Source organism: Liolophura sinensis, chromosome 7, assembly GCF_032854445.1.
Source record: "Liolophura sinensis isolate JHLJ2023 chromosome 7, CUHK_Ljap_v2, whole genome shotgun sequence".
In the NCBI taxonomy this organism is placed as follows: Eukaryota; Metazoa; Mollusca; class Polyplacophora; order Chitonida; family Chitonidae; genus Liolophura; species Liolophura sinensis.
The window spans coordinates 46,272,541-46,292,685 of NC_088301.1; the positions used below are offsets into that span (position 1 = coordinate 46,272,541).

At 36.0% G+C, this 20,145-nt stretch overlaps 1 protein-coding gene across 1 annotated transcript in view; it reads right to left on the bottom strand.

Moving 5' to 3' along the window:
* The window catches only part of LOC135469856 (leucine-rich repeat serine/threonine-protein kinase 2-like), a 45,772-nt gene extending 25,872 nt beyond the window's left edge, over nt 1–19,900 (bottom strand). Inside the window, 34 exon segments of the mRNA XM_064748479.1 lie at nt 34–163; nt 730–853; nt 1,126–1,265; nt 1,483–1,578; nt 1,954–2,064; nt 2,178–2,252; nt 2,512–2,623; nt 2,933–3,056; nt 3,243–3,394; nt 3,667–3,803; nt 4,079–4,189; nt 4,479–4,696; nt 5,045–5,170; nt 5,693–5,810; nt 7,667–7,711; nt 8,132–8,277; nt 9,125–9,268; nt 9,530–9,703; nt 10,239–10,412; nt 10,884–10,982; nt 11,283–11,382; nt 12,282–12,401; nt 13,218–13,318; nt 13,913–14,030; nt 14,256–14,398; nt 14,697–14,777; nt 14,955–15,083; nt 15,503–15,633; nt 16,829–16,958; nt 17,843–17,949; nt 18,248–18,333; nt 18,728–18,831; nt 19,367–19,489; nt 19,774–19,900. Coding sequence (XP_064604549.1) covers nt 34–163; nt 730–853; nt 1,126–1,265; nt 1,483–1,578; nt 1,954–2,064; nt 2,178–2,252; nt 2,512–2,623; nt 2,933–3,056; nt 3,243–3,394; nt 3,667–3,803; nt 4,079–4,189; nt 4,479–4,696; nt 5,045–5,170; nt 5,693–5,810; nt 7,667–7,711; nt 8,132–8,277; nt 9,125–9,268; nt 9,530–9,703; nt 10,239–10,412; nt 10,884–10,982; nt 11,283–11,382; nt 12,282–12,401; nt 13,218–13,318; nt 13,913–14,030; nt 14,256–14,398; nt 14,697–14,777; nt 14,955–15,083; nt 15,503–15,633; nt 16,829–16,958; nt 17,843–17,949; nt 18,248–18,333; nt 18,728–18,831; nt 19,367–19,489; nt 19,774–19,849 — 4,105 coding nt within the window. The 5' untranslated portion in view covers nt 19,850–19,900.
* Nucleotides 19,901–20,145: the final 245 nt, after the last annotated feature.

Consider the following 20,145-nt stretch of genomic DNA (forward strand, 5'->3'; position numbering starts at 1 on the left):
TGTAGATGCACATTCTACCAGTGAACATCTCACCTGATGGCAGCTGATCAACATGGGTGCCAACGACAATCACAGGACAGCCAGGTGCTCGAGACTGGATATTCAGCAGCCATGGTTTCAACTGATTAATTTCTTTATCTCCTCCATTTATCTTATAAACCACCTGCCAACAAAAGGCAGAGGAACATGTAGTTTGTTCATTACAGTCTGAGAAACAATACTGGTTTTCCAGTCCATTTTTTACCCAGCAAGATGTACAACTGTTACAAAAAAATTCAGTACAGTTTCTTACAATTCAATGATGTTTATAATGATTTTTTTTTTTTTTTTTGATTGGTGTTTTATGCCATACTCAAGAATATTTCACTTATACGACGGCGGCCAGCATTATGGTGGGTGGAAACCCACAACCATCCGCAGGTTGCTGGCAGACCTTCCCACTTACGGCCGGAGAGGAAGCCAGCATGAGCTGGACTTGAACTCACAGCGACCGCGTTGGTGAGAGGCTCCTGGGTCATTACGCTGCGCTAGCGCGCTAACCGACTGAGCCACGGAGGCCCCTTGTTTATAATGACAGGCTAAAAATAAATATAAATTTATAAATATAAATAAAGATATATAAATGCAATTCACTTTTTGTACCTATTACTAAGTCATTGGAACAAATTCTGTATTACCGATCCTTAATTTGAAGCCAAACTTTAAGTTATGCATCTCTGTTTGACTCACAAGATAAAGTGCTCTGTTGGAGAGAAAACACTGATGGGAGCTGTAGAAGTCTTCCTGGCCTGCAAAATCCCAAGTACTCAGCGTGTACTGTTGCACTTTTCCTTCTCTTGTCTTTCGTTCATATCTGTACACACAAATATTATTCAATCTTGAACACCGAGCCTCATTTACTTCACATTTCACACATTCTGGATAATTTGTAGTTCTCCACATTTTACCAAAGAACTTTGCATAAAAATAACTAGAATCCTTAATTTATTTGCTATGATGCTTAATAAATGGCTTGCCTGCATCAGACAGTTTGTCATAGATTTATGGCAGACTGGAAACAGACACTTGAATACAAAAAATGAAACTTAAGGTGTGTTTGAACACATTGTCAAAAGTGTTTCTTACTTCCAGTCGCCCACCAATATCCCCACAGTGGCTACGCTCTTGTCAGGCTGCTTCTTCCTCACCACGGATCGCAGTAAACTGGACTTCCCTTTCCCCCCATATCCAACCACTATCATCTTCATGCGGTAATGGCGTCTTGCCTACAATTAGATTAATTTGAAATGAAATCTTTACCAAAAATTTGGGACAATGTAACAGCTATGAACAGTTAGAAAGTTATCATGATGCTGATTTGCTAGAACCAAATGAAATACAGAATAATGGGGAAATACAAATAAATATAATGAGACTGTGAAGTAATAAAGGGTCCACAGAAGTTGCACGAGGAACCAACACGAAATTAACATCCACACTGACCTTTTTGAGTTTATGATGAAGATAGATGATAAGATCTTTGACCCTAGACCTTAGCAAAGCTTGGTCCAAATCCAACATAAGACCATCTAAGGGCATCTGTGCAAAAAAGAAAAAGGAGCCTCTCTTGAGTAAACCTTTCCTTTACAAATTGGCTTGCATTCCAAAATTAACCTTAAAAAAATGTTCATCATGCAGTATAGAAGAACTTGAAAAAACATTTCATATTCTCATTGTGCTGTATGAAGCCAGAAATACACTAAATGGACTCATGGGACCAGTGTATTGTTGCAACTGGAGATTATGGTATGTTACAATATTTTGTGTTAAGAATTATGTTCAATTGTTCAGTAATGACATCTATATATATTTTCCTGAAGTCAAGTTTAAATTAAGGAAATGTAAATTGCTACTGGGCAGGAAATTGTACCTGGTCAGGAAGTACAGAAAAGTAAAGAACAAAGGGACACTCACCTCCCATAGTTTAGAGCATCTACCCAGTTCATCAGGCAAAGTTGTCAAGTTTTTGTTGTGGTTGAAAAACAATGATGACAATGATGTCAAATTGCCAATTTCCTTTGGAAGCTGCAACACAAAATGGAGATAGAAGTGAAAGATGGTCCCTGGTAAGAAAAAAGTTTCACTTAAAAAAATTATGGTGAAGTGCTGAAGGCATAATTTCTTCAATTTGAGCTTACCTCAGACAACTGATTGTGCGCAATGTGAAATGTCTCGAGGCATGGCCAAGCCTTTCCACAGTTCTCCAGATTCAACTTGAAATGATAAAACACATCTGTTAGGTCTTTGGCGCGCATGATTAATCTTTACACAATGTATTGAAGTTTTTGTAAGATTAAAGCATTCACAAGAAAGTGAGAGTAAAGAAGTGTACCTCCAATATTCATGTATAAAGCTAAAAAATGATGTGATAAATCATAATTATGCAACCCAAATCTGATCACAGATAAAGCTTGTTCGATCATATTGGGTCCATCCGTTGCACCTTTAATTAATGACTAAAACAACTGTTACCTCTTTGATGTTATTTCTAGAAACCATCAGCTCCTTCAATAGCGAAGTCTTCCATAAACCAGGGGGAGGTAATCCTTGTAATCCATTCTCAGTCAGATTCACGGATCTCAAGCTGGTTAAATGGAAATCTTAACATTAATCGGTACATCCAAATATTTCTCCATGTTCAATCAAGATTTAAAAGAAAACTAAATTGGGTGCAATGATGATCTGTCAACTGCTCCTAATGTACATAATATAACAACTTTGTATCAACATGTATCAAAGTTCTTGGAACTTTTTGATTGATATTTATACCACAGAAAAAGGGACTTTAATGTACAATGGTTCATGAAGGTGGCAAACACCAGGAAGATCCTGGTTGAAATACTTGCCCCCCTCATTACATCAAACAAAGCATAACAAGCATAAAAGCTCCTACCTTGGAAGTTCCAAGATGAACTTTGGCACAAACAGAGGCTCTTTTTCTGACAGATTGTTCTTACTTAAACAGAGCTTGTTTAGTCGGACTAAATTTTTGGCAATGTCCTCACTGGGCAGTTTCTCTGTAAGAAAACAGGTACATGATACATTCTGGCTGGAGATTTAAAAGATATGAATATGATTATGGGCAATTCTTTTGCAGTAAATACTTGGGATTAACCCTTGGGATTAGGATCACAGCTCACAAATGGACACAATAACTTCTTTGGCAAAATAGTTCAGTGATATGCAATGAAGAACATGCTTACCGAGTTGGTTATTCATGGCCTCAAGTATCTCCAAACGGTTACACTCTGAGAGAAATACTTCTGGAATCTGTCTGATGTAGTTGTGGGAAAAATCCAACTTTTTTAAGCGTTTCAACATCAATGGTGCTTCAGGCAAACTCTGGATTTTATTCCTAAAAAGAAATGCACCAGACTACCTGAAATTTAAAATCTTCTTGCGCACATGATGAAAACCAATTCCTCTCAATTCGTTCTTTTTAAGTAAAAGGAATTTGCATTAATAAGTACATGTAACATCCCACCAACGTCCTAAAAAAACATCTTAAAAAAAAGAAAACGAGCACATTTTTCTCTTTTTGATGATATATGTAACTCTTTCATTCTCAATTCAGTGTGCATGTTAAAACTTCCACATGAATGTATTGTATAAAATGTCATTTCATACCCAGCTAAGAACAATTTCTCAAGGCCAGGCATGCATTCTCCTACCCACATTGGGAACTCAGGAAGCTGGTTGTAAGACAAGTTCAATTCTCGGATAGCAAAAGAGACTCCAAACATGTGACTATTGATGAGTGAAATCTGAAAATCAACAACAAAAGAATATGTGAGGACCATTATTGACTATCTTTACTTACACACACTTATTAAGACTAGCTAGCCACATGGCCATGTTCATTAAAAAAGAAAAAATGTAAGTAAAACAAAGACAATTTCACAGAAAAACAGGGTATCCATTGCATCCTAATATCTGGCAGTGTGCAAATGAGTTTGTCACTAGTTTTCTGGAACATTTTACCTTTTAAAACAGTTTCTAATGTTGCCTCTCAAAAAATGTAAAAATGTGTATAACTTACCTTATTGTGAGACAAATCCAAAATTGTCAATGATGCACACTGAAACACTCCCATGGGAAAAATGTCAAGATTGTTACTCTTCAAATCCAGACACTTCAGTTCTGTCAAATACTGCAAACAGATACATTATCAACTAAAACCCTGTTTATTCTTTTTTTCTTCAGCAGAGTCATGACAGTTAGAACAACATACATGTAAATGTAAGTGGAAAAAGTTGTGAAGACTAGTGATTTCTATAATGCCTGTCAAAATTAAAAAAAAAAAACTCAAACTTTGTAACTCAGGTATACGATAACCATGAAAAGTTTCTCTGTGTGGACAGCAACACCTCCTGATCTGATGACTTGTCGTCAATCCAATAAACAGGGTAATTTTTTTTCCAATTGCACTTCTGCCTCACCTTGAGGAATTCACTTGGTACGTCTTCAAGGTAGTTTTTGCTAAGATCCAGTTTTTCTAAAGAGTTCATGCTCTCAAGAAGTCCAGAGCCAGCAAGGACCAGGAAAGACAAGGAGCGAATGTTATTGGCTGAAACATCCAGGCAGGTGACTCTGGTCTCCACAGGTGCAAACGAAGGCAAAGATCCTAGAGTGTTCGATCTTTTTCGGTTCACATTATCTTGAACAAGGGAAAACAATACCAGAATTAGAAAACAAGTAAACTCGCAAAAAGAAGCAGAATTTTAAACATTTCAGTTGGTTGTATCCATGGAGTTGGACCCTGGCTGTACAGTGGCTTGAGGTACTTCCTTTATATGCTGTTAAGAGAAAATTCCTTATAAATATATATATAATAAATTATATATAAAAATAACATCCGTGTACAATTGTAACTAAAGCTTAGCTACACTGCTATCCTGATAACTTCCAGCATAAATATATCTCTTAATTTCATGTTGAGTCTGAATTAAAAAATTCCATTTTTTTCCCCACACTGCTCGATCAGATATCTATCAGAACTATCTACCTTCCTCTGGATTGACATTTGAAGTTGGAACAGGAACCAGGAATGTTGACCTTCTTGGTAGACCTGTTATTGGCAGTTCTGGATCAGAACCATCTTGTTTCTTCCTTCTGAAATCAGCGGAGAGCTCTGCAAACAATCACATACACAACAACTAAAGAAATGGCCCACACAGGAAGCTCCAATACACAGGCTAAAGCTAGAAAAAAATGATTTTCCACCCATGCAAAACTCAGTTACCAGATCAAGAGATAAACACATTTATTCTAGTCTAAATTCACTCTCCAATGCATTTATCTCACTTTCACCACAAATAGTTCAAGGAAGAAATCACATATTCCATTACATTTTATGAAAAGGGTGCAATACAGCTACTGTTACACATCTATCTGCGTCATGCACATGACCATATCATGTTCTAAGCAGTACATGCTGTGTTTCTAACAAGACTTCATCAATGTGATGAATTTATGAGGTTATTTGCCACAATGGAGTACAATGTAGAAACAGGAGAGTTTCTCTGTAACACCAGGTTCTAGTCTGAGCAACCTCTCCTTATTCTCAGATAAAATATTAACTTAAAAATGTTTTAATTAGTAGGATCCCACTTGGATTTTATCTTGTGTGACTACACGGGACAGTAACCTTCACCTTCAAATGTCCTCTCTGTAATACTTCCTAGGGCACCTCTTGATGCCCTTCTTTGCCTGAATATCTTGGCAGGGGCTGGTACCTCAGAGAATGTGGGAATAGCTGGTAGACTAGGCCTCTGCATTACAACAAAACACAACACACCACAGTTGAAAGCTACAATGTAAATCACTGCACCCCAAATCTTCATGTATGCAGATTCTGAGTTACTGTTCACTTTTTTTTTTATAATTTCTGAAATGTACAAGTGCATGTAATCAAATATTTACCAACATAACTGCCATGTTTCCCTTTGTGTGAAGATAGAAATTTCTAAGCACCACACAGCTGTTTCCTAACTAAATCATCCATACAAGTACCATAACAATGAAAGAAGCATACAAAAATCTTTGCCATAATATTGCAAATGTAAGAGCCCCTATATAGTTAACGATGCATAACCACTACCATGGGGCACCAGGGAAAGTCCAGGCTGCCAAAAACCATCAACTTTATTGCCTTCACCAGCTTTCAACAATGGGACAAGTTAAAGAGTTGGGGTACATGAAATTTGACAACTTACATGGACATGAAATGACATTTTCAGTCTTTATGGTTCTTCATATTTGAAATAGGTACAAACTTCAAAAAACAATATTGCTTAAATTGGTTCTAAATATATAATCCCTATGGTGATAGTTAGTTGATTGCTACTGTTATGCACTCTTTCATATTAATGTCTAATATTGTTAAAATATAGATACATCAAATGAGGATGCGTACATTATTGAATTCAATAATACATAAGACTTTCATAGAGTTAATTATTGACAAGAATGTTTCATTTTTTCGTGTTTGCTTTGAATATAGGACTAACCCTCCACGTGTGTCACAAGATCTTTTGAAAACAAAATTTGCATCAACAATTAAAAATGAACTGAAGTATAATCACTAATACTAATTAAAATAAAAGGTCTCCATATATTCAGATGCAAAATGTTCCCTGAGAATAAGATCAAGAAAAGATTTGTTATCCAATAGTAAGGTTAGTTATATTCAGATCACGGTTTATAGCACAGCATAAGAAAAGTTCAGAAAGATTCAGTCTAGTCACATGGTGAATGCATGTAATTATGTTACAGATCATGAAATCAATAAAGGCAGCACATATGTAAGACAAACAGACAGATGGACTGAGGAAGAAACAAGTGGCAAAATTAATGCTGGACCCATTTCCACGGACATGCAATTATTTGTTTACTGGTTTTACCTAGAATGGGCATTATGTACATACACAGGAGTGTTTCCATAGAAACAAGGCCCTGGGATCAAGAAGCTGTCTTAGACTTATTATTAAGTTCTAAGACTTAGTCATAAATATATAATCACTATATATACTTGTGGTACGTATTACTGGTTGGATTTGAACTTACATGCAAATTTTCATTTCTAACCACAAAAACAATGCCTAAAACAACTCTTAGAATTTAAAAAAATAAGGTGAGACATAATTTTAGTTCAGTAAACCATTTTGAAGTCTGACTTAGTCTAAGAATGCTTTGTGATCATGGGGCCTGGTCACTATAACACAGATGTTTATCTATAGTCAATCTATGAAACAGTAACAATTTTTTATATATCGGACCAGAATTTACTCCCCTCAGTGGATCAATCAGGTGTGGCAAAATCATACAGGTGAATACAGGTGTCAATGTTAGGGATGTGGAAATACACATGAAATCACATGGACTATCACAAACACAACTGCATGTCCGAGTAAACGCAGTGTTAGCCACATTGCCACTGTAGCTTCCGATGACAAGTGTTAGTCAAGCATTTTTATGTCTGATGACAATATGTGACTCAGCAATATCATTCAATGCACACATATGTTTAGTTTATAAAAGTCATCAGGCCTAAAAATGTTAACTTTTACTGTACATGAGAATTTCCGAATACGTAGGAAGAGATGAGGTTTTGATTTTAAATTCTTACCAACCGACAACATTCACAAAGCCTGCCACAGGCCATGGCTCTTCTCTGAAAAAAGACGGCCTATCAATTGGAATATCTGCTGTCAGGCCATGCAAATTACCAACATATAGATGTGAAAAAAATATTAAAATATTAAATATTTCCCATAAGGCCATCATTAAAAAAAATTCTCTGCTGTGCATAATATAACAATATTACAAAGAAATAAGGTAGTTTGATATGGAATTTTTTTTTTCAATTCTAGCAAACAAAACTCTCAACATCCCAACAGAAATTTGATTAGGGCTATCTTTTGAGAGTGGGTAGGGTTACTCACAACAAACATATTTTTAATGATGGCCTAATCATACAACATGATAAATCTAAATCAAAAGTCAGCCAGAAAAATTTGAAACATTTCTCCCTAAATTTCTTCATGATATGTCAGGTCTTTTTTACAACTAATTGTCCCCTAAAGATACTTACTCTTCCTCTCCTTGGGCGCCCCATGCTGGAACTCAAAGAGAAGTACCCAGACTCTGCCGACACCGTTAGATTGAGAAAGAGGCTGGATTCTGCCAGCAATGGGTTACTCTCTGGAGAAGTATCCTTGCGTTTCCACGATGCCTGAACTGTCAACAAACACATTGTGGAGTTGTAAACACACAGCTCAATCGTTGATGCTGTTCACACGACAGTTCTTTTATTCTTTTTCCATATTCACAAACTTTCTAAATCAGCTTCGAGAACAATGTTATTTATAAGAAAATTTAGAGAAAAATTAATTTACGAAGCTTTCAGAAAGTGGGACGAGCAAACAATGTACATGTAGATTTATACCGACATCAGTCTCATTCAAAAGCAGCTTATAATAAAAAAATCATAATAAAACACCAGTTTTATTTTGTGTTTTACAGGCAAGCCGACACTAAAAATATATCCAAAAATGGTATAAAATACAACCTTTCAAAGCTTTCCAATCATGTAAAAACATCTTCAACAGCAAAAAAAAAAAAAAAAAAAAAAAAAACAGCTGATTTTCCACATATTAGATGACTTTCAAGATTTATTTTTATACCCTCTTCTGACATAGGGTAAGGTAAAGAGTTATTCTACATTTAAAACAACAATTTAAATTGGTGTGGCCTGATGTGGCAATATATCATTCATTACTGTAATTCTTCAACCTTTTCACATGTTTGCAAGATGTTTATTCAAGCATATTTTGTAGGCTTCATTGAGTGTTGACTAAATTTATACTTGTGAAGCCCTGAAATTTAGACAATTCAACCCATGTAGTTTTATCCCTAAAATCAAAATTAAAAATGTGCATCAATTGCACTGAAAGTTGCTCTTTCATATGCAAATTCTCAGCAAAAGTTGTTTTTTTTCTATTTTTTCCATTATCGAAAGCTATGCAATTCCGCTGAATATTCACAAAAAAGTACATTTCTGGATCAAAGTTGAATTCAAACTTACCAGCTCTGATGGTCACAGGGAGGAATGTCTGGTCTGGGGTCAGCCTGGGATCATTCAGGCTGTAGGGCACATTGGATCCAGATAGAGTGGTGTTTTTCCAGTCTTCATACTCGCCATCCATTAGCTTGAAGCTGGGGTATACATCTACGGGTGACAATATAAACAAACAGTACATACCAGTGTATTACATGTACATCAAAAGGACTGGAAGAAAGTTAATACCCCAGAATACATGTTTTCTGTACTAAATGATCTAAAAACCAGAAACATGATATACCTTTAAACTCTAAACTTTTCAGATAAAAACAATTACTTTAGTGAACTAGTAATCTAAAACTAGATAAACAAATTAAAATTCAAAAATGTGTACAAATCTGTATTAAAAAAAAACAGATTAATACGTACCTCCTTCATCCAACAAAAGGTATTTCTCCTCTGTAGGTGTCCCGACAGGTGTGCTTTCTCGAGTCTGACTTGAGTCCCCTGTTCCACCCCTAGGCCGCTTAGGGGCAAACAGTCTCTTAATGCCTGGCCTCTTTGTAGTTGGAAGGTCAAGTCTCTTTGTGGTGGGACTGGAACCTGATTAAGGAAACAGACATCCACATACAAGATGAATGCATTTGAATTTCCCCCAAACACTTCAAACTGAAAAATGTTTAAATGTGTTGAGCTGAAACCAAATGAACTAATTTCTAAATTGTGTTAATAATTTTATTCTAACAATACAGGGCTTAGTTGTGAGTATTAGCTAATACTGATATGAAGTCAAATTTAATATTTAAAATATTAGACAAACTCAGCAGCCAATGCAGTTATTCAAAGTCATACTGTAACACTAGCAGATTTAGTTTATGTTTTAATTCATTGGCAAAAAATTTTCTTGAGGCTAAGAACAAAATTAAGGACTTGGCTTATAGTTAAAACCTGTATTAAGTCTTAAACCAGTTTGAACAGCCGGGCCCAAGTGTTCACATAATATTAATATGCTCACAATGTCTTCGAGGGATTTATCTTTGATTTTGAAAATATAAGAATGAAACAAAATCGAAAGAGAAATGACAGGTGCAAATAAAATAATTTAAGATAACAAATACCCTTCAAAACATTAGCCTACCTATGGTTCCTAGATCAGTGTTAGACAGAGCATGTCCAATTCCCTCTAATCTTTCCCTGGGGTATCGATATAAGGTATGATCCAGCAGAAGTGGCTTGTCTTTCAGAAAATGCAGCCGCTTCTCAATTCTTTCTTCACTGCTTTTGACCTTTACTGCCATTTTGCGCCCAGCATCTATTCAAACAAACTTGCAATAAATACATATATATAGCAGAGAAAAAATAACAACACTTTAACCTTGACTTTAAGCATGGAGAACCAATGCTGATTGACTGCATGATGGTGGAAACAGGGGTTTCTCCATTAAAACTTACAGCTTCCTTACATCTGATTAAAGACAGAAATCTCCAGTTCCTAAAATTCTGTCTGCCCTGTAGGCTTGACTATCTTGTCAAACAATCAAGGTAGATACTGTTTTTCTCTTGTAGATTACAGTTATGTTCGCCACCAGAGGGCTAAATCTTATTGTGGTTCATAAAACATAGCCCTACTGGTCTGAACTGATGTGTAACAATGATATTAAAATCTTCAAACCATAACAAATTATCTAAGATGAATTTGCATATTCAAGAGGGAAAAAATCGGCAAGAGGGAATAAAAGCCTAAAAGTTCTAAATTGTTTAATGAACTCTGAACTCAAGTTACCGGACATTTCTGGTGTAATCAGTTCCTCTACTACAGTGGGGGCCAACCACTCCGGCTGAAGGTCACCCAGCCCAAGGTTGCCCCATGACACAATGCCACCTGTAACAATAAGCAAACTCTGCTTAATTCGACAGAAGCAGATTATAAATTATGTCATGTATTTAAAAATAAATTTACAGTTCTTGTACAATTAAACATGTATAACAGACTGAAATGCTTTCAGTGTTCTAAATACAATTATATGCATTATTCACCATACTAAAGATGTCTGGGCCCAGTTGCTTCTCAGTATACATAAGGTCCACTAAGTCCCCTAGAAGTTTGTCATATTGTATATTTCATCATGGACATGCACGGATGTTAGAAGCAGACCCAAAAGTGTGATAATAGCCAGATTACCTTCGCGATCATGGCCCAGATATTTTAGCAGGAGTCCCGTGATCACATGTGACTTGTTGTCCATGCTCAACTTTAAGGCTGTCTGTATGTCAGAGATACCCTAGAAGAAAAAGAAACGAACGATTTCAAATCAGAATCAAGCAACATATGTCACTTGATAAATGCTGGACTACAGTATTTTGTGGGCCTTTTAAATTTTATGTCTCCAAAATAGAATTCAGCATACATATTAATGAAATTTTTATTAACACTTAGTCAAAATTTCATACAGCCACATCTTATATTGTATTATATTTTTTTCTATTTCACTTATGCGATGAAGGCCAGAATTATGGTGTGCGTAAACCTGGCAGAGCATGGGGGAAACCCACAACCATCCGCAGGTTGCTGGGAGACCTTCCCTCATACAGCCAGAGAGGAAGCCATAAACATTACATGGAGACAGCCCTTATTCTATGTTTCTAAAGACAGTTCATAACCACATATATGCTTTAGAAATATGAGACAAGTAAATTTGATGTTTTTGATGGAAGTTGTTCAATTTAGTGGAAAATTAACCACGATTCTTTCGTCATCTGTCTACCATCTGCATGTGTGGAGTGTTTAGTTAGCGTTTCCTCTAAGAGGTTTTGCCAAAGTATCTGCAATTTCAACTTACTGCATTCGTGAAAGTTTGAGATCAGTATTCTGTTCATGTCTACCAACTTGAAACCAATAGTATTATTAATTAACCCAAAACTTTTAAATGGTGAAATTTGATTTCACATGTCTTGATATTGTAAGTCCAATGAACATTGAAGTTATTCATGAATTTAAACTATTAAGTTATTATCCTATAATTTTATCGATGAAACTTGCAGTTGCATAAAACAAAATAGAATTTTAAAATTAATTTCATTTTCTGATAACCATGACAATATCTTCGAATAATAAAAGATGTGCTGCAGAAGTTTCTTTGATAAGGTAAGCATTTGGGAACTGTGATGACAATTAACACACCTGTCGGAGGAGAAACCTGACCATATCTTCATCATTCCTCTGACACGCCAAGCAGAGTGGGGCACACCTGCCTTGGCCATAGTTGACATCAGCTCCAAGCTCCACAAGACATTCCACAGCCTACACACAAACACAGAGCAAGGTCAAGGGTCCAACACAGCCAGCCTATGCTTTAATCATCTGAGCCAGAAAGAGCTTTCAGGGTATTTTTAACACACAGAAAAATAACCTTTAATTCCATTGTTTAATGAGTTTAATGAACATAATGAAATTGTCGGGTTAAATATTCAAGTTTTTTGGAAAAACACACTAATTAGAATAATGGGCACCGTATTCATGAAAGGTTCAAGGATACTTGAAAAGAAACTCCAAAACATAGATTATGCCTTGTTGGAAAAAAAAAACTAAAAAGCCAAAAAAAAAAAAAATTATTAGAATACATGTTTGTATATATTTATGTATTTCATATCTCTTAATAACCCTTCTGTTTCATGAATATTTTTTGGCAATGCTCAAAAATAACATTATCTTACAGGGACCACTTTATGTAAGTAGTGCCCCACAATCTGGGCTCTCCCCCAACAATGTTGTTTCCCGATGGCTATACCAATTTCCAGACCCACTGTCGTATAAGTGAAATATTCTTCAGTACGGTGTAAAACGCCTATCGAATAAATAAATAATTTCCAGACTGACCACTGAGGCTTTAGGAAAACTGTAGTTTAAAGCCATTTTCAGCACCCAAGAAGAAAGACAGGAAGATTCTTCTCTTTTTTTTTCAAGTTAAAACACGCGCGTTGATCAAAAAACTGCATAACAGGAAATAAAAATAACTGTTTCATGTATAATTGAACATATTCCTGACACCAAAAAATGCAGTGTGCATGCTTGTGTGTACTTCTTCATACTCCTTTACACTACTGTATATGCCTTTACCTCAAGAGGGCCGCTCTCACACATGGAAAGCAGCATTTTTGAGTTTAGGTTTCCCACAGTGCCAAGGTTATACAGACACTCACTGGCTAGGTCTGGAATTCCTGTTTCATTAAAAGAAAAGACAACAAAGTGATTTCTGAAGAGTGGTCCATACAGACCTTAATGGGCATAGGCATTTTTTATTAAGTGTTTGATAACTTTCTAAATCACCTTTTAATCTAGAATTCTTATGAGGTCAAGGGATGCACCATTTTAGACAAATCAGGAACACAATGTTGTGTCATCCATACACTACGCTCTTCAATATTGGTGGTGTGACACTCCTTTGTTGTGCAAAATACAGTCCCTATCATCATTACAAATGTATGAGTGACATTTTTTTGTACTTTAAATGTGATACATATACAGATTTGGTCTAGATTTTTTTAAACAATTAAAAAAACAATAAAACTAAAAATACATTTATTGTCAAGAAACTCATTTCCACATGTCTTTAATTTTTGGGTCCGATTTGATTTTAAAATCTGCTTAAAAGTGCAATTAATTTATCTGAACATTCAGCTGGGACAATATTCTGGGACAAATCGCTTAATGGAAAGGTGAGTATTAAGCCACATTGTTTTAGCAAATTAGCGCAGGCAGATGACAACAGCTCTTTACTTCACTTTTAATGGCTATGAACTTAGCAATCTCACCACTACTATCATCTGTCTGGGAGAGAAGACGGAACAGTGTCTGATGACAACCCTGCTCAACAATCACACAACTCATCAACTTGCTCTTCTCTGAAAGAAGCTGTAATGCCACACATCCCTGTCAACACAGAATGAACAGATTACACGCTGCTTCTAAAAAGTTATCATACTGCACATAAAACAAAACATACTTAATAAAGGGTTCAACGTGTAAACAGAAATACATGCACTGCATGTATGATACCCCAACTAATGTCTCTTAAAAGCCAACTACCCCATCCCCTCTCCTCTCACCCCCACCACAATACAGACACTCTTTGATCTTAAAGTGTTACTATCTTACCTCTGCCTGAATCGAGAGGTTGGAGCGAAAACGGCTCATTGCTTCATCAACCGTTTTAGCAAGTCTCCTACACTGGTCCTCCAATTCCAGCTGGTTTTCATCAGACAGTAGCTGCATCAAGATCAGCCCTTTCTTCTGTATGTCTGACAATACCACATCATATCACTACCATGGTACCAAAATTATGAAATTGCTTTAAGCTTGATATTTAGCTACCAATTAAATTTAATAGTAATTTAGTTTCTCTTTCTGAACGAAGGTGAACAAGCTTTCACTCACCATTTAATTGGAAACTGTTAGCAGTTAGCCAACAATGCAAGAAACTGAACTACACAAGAAATATATTCACAAGTTGTAAGTGAAGTGAACATAAATAATCCCAAATGAAATTTTTCATGAACTAATGATCTATATATGTAATGTCTAGTTCTGAATACATACAAACGTTGTTAGGAAACAGTGTCATTGTGTTGACTACACGCCTCAGTGACTCCGAGTAGTTTAAAACTTGTGGCCCACTGGCTACAACAGAAAAAAAAAAACAAACAAATTAAATCACATCAGAAAGAGTATGCATCTGAAAATTCATATTCACACCAATCACTTTCCCACAAACATTTTACACAAACAAAGATTCCATCTGCCTATAATTTGTTTCTAAATTAGAAAGTAAAAATGTTCACAAAGAAAACGTATTACCTGCTCCACATAACACTGTCAGAGTTTCTATTGCGACCTCATGGAGGATTGGACTATGTTGCACTGTATCCATGGCAGCCAGAACCTTACGCTGAACACCTTCTCTGACACACTGATTCCTTACTTCACCTTAAACCACAAAATATGAGTTGCTTAAAAAACTTATCGGGCAAATTAAGACATACATGGAGTTTACCTGAGAGGTATGGTAATAAAGGCCTCTTATATTATTTTCTTGGGGTATTAATTCAAAAACTAATTCAATGAAAGGGATGGGGATGGGATTAGGACAGCATGTGCTTCCATTCATGCCATGCAAGCACTTTCAGAAATTCTAGAGTGGCACTCCGGACAGGAATTATACGTAAAATATGTGAAGCGTTTTTTCATTACTTTCTGCATTACTGGCTTAAATATTGAACCTTAACCATCATCCTTTAACAGTTTTGTTTCACACTTTCACCCATGTGACCTTGTTATGATGGGAATATTTTTATCTGCATATATACAGACTACGCCATGTGAAATACAGGCTGTATTGCACTTACTGACATCTGCAAGACATGCAATTAAAGAGAATATTTCCAGCTGGACCCCGAGGTCTAGAGCATATGACTCAATCAAAGGGATGAGGTAAGACAAGGCGTTATAATCAGACACCTGCTCTTTATTCTTTTCGCTGAAGAAAAAAGAAAGAAAAAGTAACATTTTCTAGTTTGTCCATGTCAAAAGATACTGCATTGTCTGTTATCATTTGGTGGTGGTCACCATGCAACTTGCTGCAAATCATCCACTCTAGTTAGCCCAGTAACAACCATTTGGCTAATCCAGGAAATCCATTTATTCTGATGCCTCAATTATAAACTTCCAACGAGAGTTCAAGTGAACACAACATATGCCCCAGCAAACACATTTGTTTGAAATGTATAAAAGAATACCAGCAGCACTGTGGTGAGTATAATCACTGAGGGGAATCTTCATGGGTGTTGATGATAGGTATGTGGTTACCATGACAACTGCGCAAGTGAACAAATGTGTCCACCACAAATGAAAACTTTATGCAGAACACAGTTGGAGTTGTAGCCCGGACACGAAATTTCTATTTATATAGTACATATAAGGAAAACAGCTACCATGTCACCATGAGAACCATGAAAATGGAGAAATGTAAGTTGTGACATATCATCATCTGTGTATGTTTGTATCCATCAAAAATTAAAACTCTGTGTGAAAAACAGTTGGACTTACAGCCTGAACACAAAATCATATCTATTAATAATGTATATGCAAGGAAATATGGTTATCTGGTTACCATGACAACTGCGAAAATGGACAAATGTGAGTCGCGACACATTGTCATCTGTGTTTCTGTGTATCCACCAAAAACTAAAACTCTATGTGGAAAACTGTTGGAGATATCTTCGACACAAAATCATATGTATTTATACAGAATACATAGAGAAATGGTAATCTGGTAACCATGACAACAGCGCAAATGGACAAATGTGTCGCGACACATCGTCATCTGTGTATGTATGGATCCACCAAAAATTAAAACTATGTTAAAAATTGTTGGAGTTATAGTGCGGACATGAATACGGACGGACGGATCATTGGACACACAAATCGCTACAACACAATATGCTCCATCTACCAGCAGTGTCCTATAAAAACTGGATAAGCTGTTTCTCTACAACATGTATTGCAAAATCAGTTTGTCACCAAAAATTTTTTTTCTCCCTGAAATGGATAAATATCACTGCTTCTAAATCACAACTAAAGTAGTTAATTAAGCTTATCAAATTCTGATAAATGTCATAAAATGAAGTTGTCACCCATACAAAAGTAAGCTCACTGGTCACAAGAAGTACTACCTGAAGATGCAGAGTCCCCGCAAAGCTTTACAGCATGCCTCCACAATTCTGGGATCGTGACGCAGAGATTTCAACCGCTCCACAACAGCAATATAAGCATTCTTGTCCATCAACAGCTTGCAAATGTTTTCTGCAGTGAAGATGATAATCGCAAGTTATGATACTACAGGGTATTACCTTACATTGGTTAATTTCCCCATATCTGGGGTATAGCATGTATCAATACTCTATCCCATCTTCCATAACTGTAACAAAATTACAATGACAAACTGATTCATGTTACATTATGTAGATAAGTTTTTAAGCACATTACTTTGACTCATCAATCAATTTAATTTATCTGATGTCTATCCTCGCTATCAACACTGATCTTAAGATGTTGATATATTCACAGTGCAGGCTAACTACACTACCATGCTTCATACATAAACCTCCGACATTATGCCATATCCTATAACAAATAGTTAACAAATGGTATACCAGTGCTTTGCTTATTTCTCTCTCAACATCAGTGTCTTCAAAATTCCTATCTTTATCATTAGTCAGATTAAAAAAAACAAGAATTCCCTACCGACCCTGCTTTTGCTAATATGGCCTAGTTATACCCAAAAAAGAATTTTTTTTAGGAAAGGCTAATTAACAGGTTGTTGGCAGACCAACGAAAGCATCTTTAGAAAAGTTCCCATCCATTTTACATCAGTCTTGTGTATTTATATACTAGTAAAGCCGTACATGTTGTACTGAACAACTCTGAAGCTGAAGTAAGAAAACATGTGCATTAAGATGTAATATTTGAAGTAGAATATTAATACTTTTCTTAGTTTCTCGAAGGGCTTACATACAAGTGAATGGTACACTCATCTTTTTAGCCATATTTCCAGAACAGACAAATGTAAAATCGCATTGTTTCAGGTTTCATGTCAACTTGCACAAGAGAAAACGGATAGGCTGGGCTGCAAACATGTACGGAATCTGTGCTACTTCATTCATATACATTTATGGGTGTATAGATACCATTGTCAGCACACAGCCAGTATATAGCATCACATGCAGATTCACAAATATCCTTGTTTTTGCCATACATCAGCAGGGTTCCCAGGACAAGGGTATGGATAGGATCTCTAAAAAGTGAAATTGGACAATAGTTAAAAAAAAAAATCATCATGCAATCCAAGCTACAAAAAACACATCATTTGCCAAAAATCTGCAGTCTTATCAGTATCCTTTTTCATCATACAGATTTCAAATTCTCAAATATGTCAGTCACACATGCCTATATGTGTTAACAATACTGAAACATGAGTTGCACCAATTTACAAACAATCACAATTCCATGCTATACACTTATTATCTCATACATGCTTTTGTTGTAAACTTGATAGAAATTCAATTTTTCAGTCTTTCAATCTCTGATCTTACTCCTGCTCCTCTCGGTCTTCTCCAATCCATCGGCACAAATCAGGGCAATGTTTTATCAGCTTCACAAGCAGTTTATTGCACATCACCTGCAAATAATCAGTCACCATACATGTATTATGTTTATTTCATGTAGTTTATTGCTTGTTTTGAATTATTATGGCAAATTATCAAAGTACCTTTAAGAGGCAAGAAAATTCATTATTTACAAGATCTTGTGTTATAATTTGATACCCATGGTCCTCAACATGCAATGGCTGTCAATTTCCTGAGTGGAGCACACCCGAGTGCCTGGCTTAACCCACCGAACCTTGGCAAAATACTGACCAACATTTCCATGTGACATACATAAATGCACACCATACTAGTGTGGTCTTTAACAAACATTTAAGCCTTCTCGACTGCATATTGTCAGCAGCCAAAGCCCACAGGCTGTGGCAGCAGCTATAACTGTTCAAAACAAGATCTGACAGGATATCTTACTTGAATATCCACCTGCTCAATGTGTTTGGACATCGAATAGTACACACTTTTTAGCCATGTTTTTCCTTGGTTACCACCCTGGACAGAGGTCAACATTGTTGGAACTGAATGAAAAAAAGACATCTGAAGATCACTGAAGCTGATATGGCAAACAGACACCAGCGGTGTCCCTCATTCTCTCCAAAGATAGTAAACAGTAAAGGTGCAACCACTTTCCCAATTTATTAGAGCTGATATACATGTACGTGTACAGTCAGTGACAATGACAGCTAGCCTCGGTACTAAAGTTCAAGAAGGTGTGTACATGCCTATCTCTATATTAATCTTTAAGAGATCTACACGTCCCAGGATCACAATATTGTCAAAACTTCCATCCTTATTCCTCATTTATGGTTACACATTAAGCAATAATTTTCTTCTTGGCCATAACAGTCTGCATCTATTCCTTGTATAGAAACACAAATGTCAATCTTCAGTCACAAATTTTTAACACAAGAAACACTTCTGTGATGGCTTACAAGTCTTTGCGTAGCCTGAAGTCAGTTTTATAATGCCAGAACCTCAGTTTTATTTGGCCTATGAGGTATTCTAGTCTAAAACTAAATTGGAAAGCAACATGAAGAGATATGCTACATGTACCAGTATTTTCTGCAATGGTGAGACCTGCCAACTGTATCTTTACGTTGGCCGGAAGTTTCAGCATCGTAGAGGACACCACGTCATTGATATAGCCTGACTTCACCAAAAAATATCTCACATTTTCTGCAACATATACAGATGGCATTAGCAAGTTTCATAGCAGAAACACCTTCTTTACTGTATAAAATATACTGGGGTAAAAAACAAATGAAATTTACTAAAAAGTCACATAAAACAAAGCAGACGGAAGATCGACACATGTGAAATATAACATATTTTGAATTTGCATACATAATTGATACATGAATCAAACGAAAATATGACAAAAGTTCTCTGATCATCCTTTAACAAGGTAAACGGAAGAGGAGACCCAGTCCACATAAAAAAAATAAAACTATGAAATTCACCTTCTTTGGATAGAGCTGCCAGCAGTACAAGGCCTGCCTGTAGAACGTCTTCATTAGTCAAAAACTCTTTGGTCATCTTCACCACAACATCTTGAATGTCATGATCCTCCACTAATCTTTGGCATATAGAATCTGTAAAACACAGCCAACACAGTAAAAAATATTAAATTATAACAGTAAAAATATGTATTTCATCTGTGCTATTTAATGGAAAATGAAAGCTGCACAAAAGATGAAAATCATAATGTACACAAAACAGAGTGCCTGTGATTTTAATACACAATAACATTGAACATTAAATCCAGCCACAAAGACATACTTACATTGTAAGAATTCGCGTAAAAAATTTAGGTGTGCATCTAGTAGGGTGTG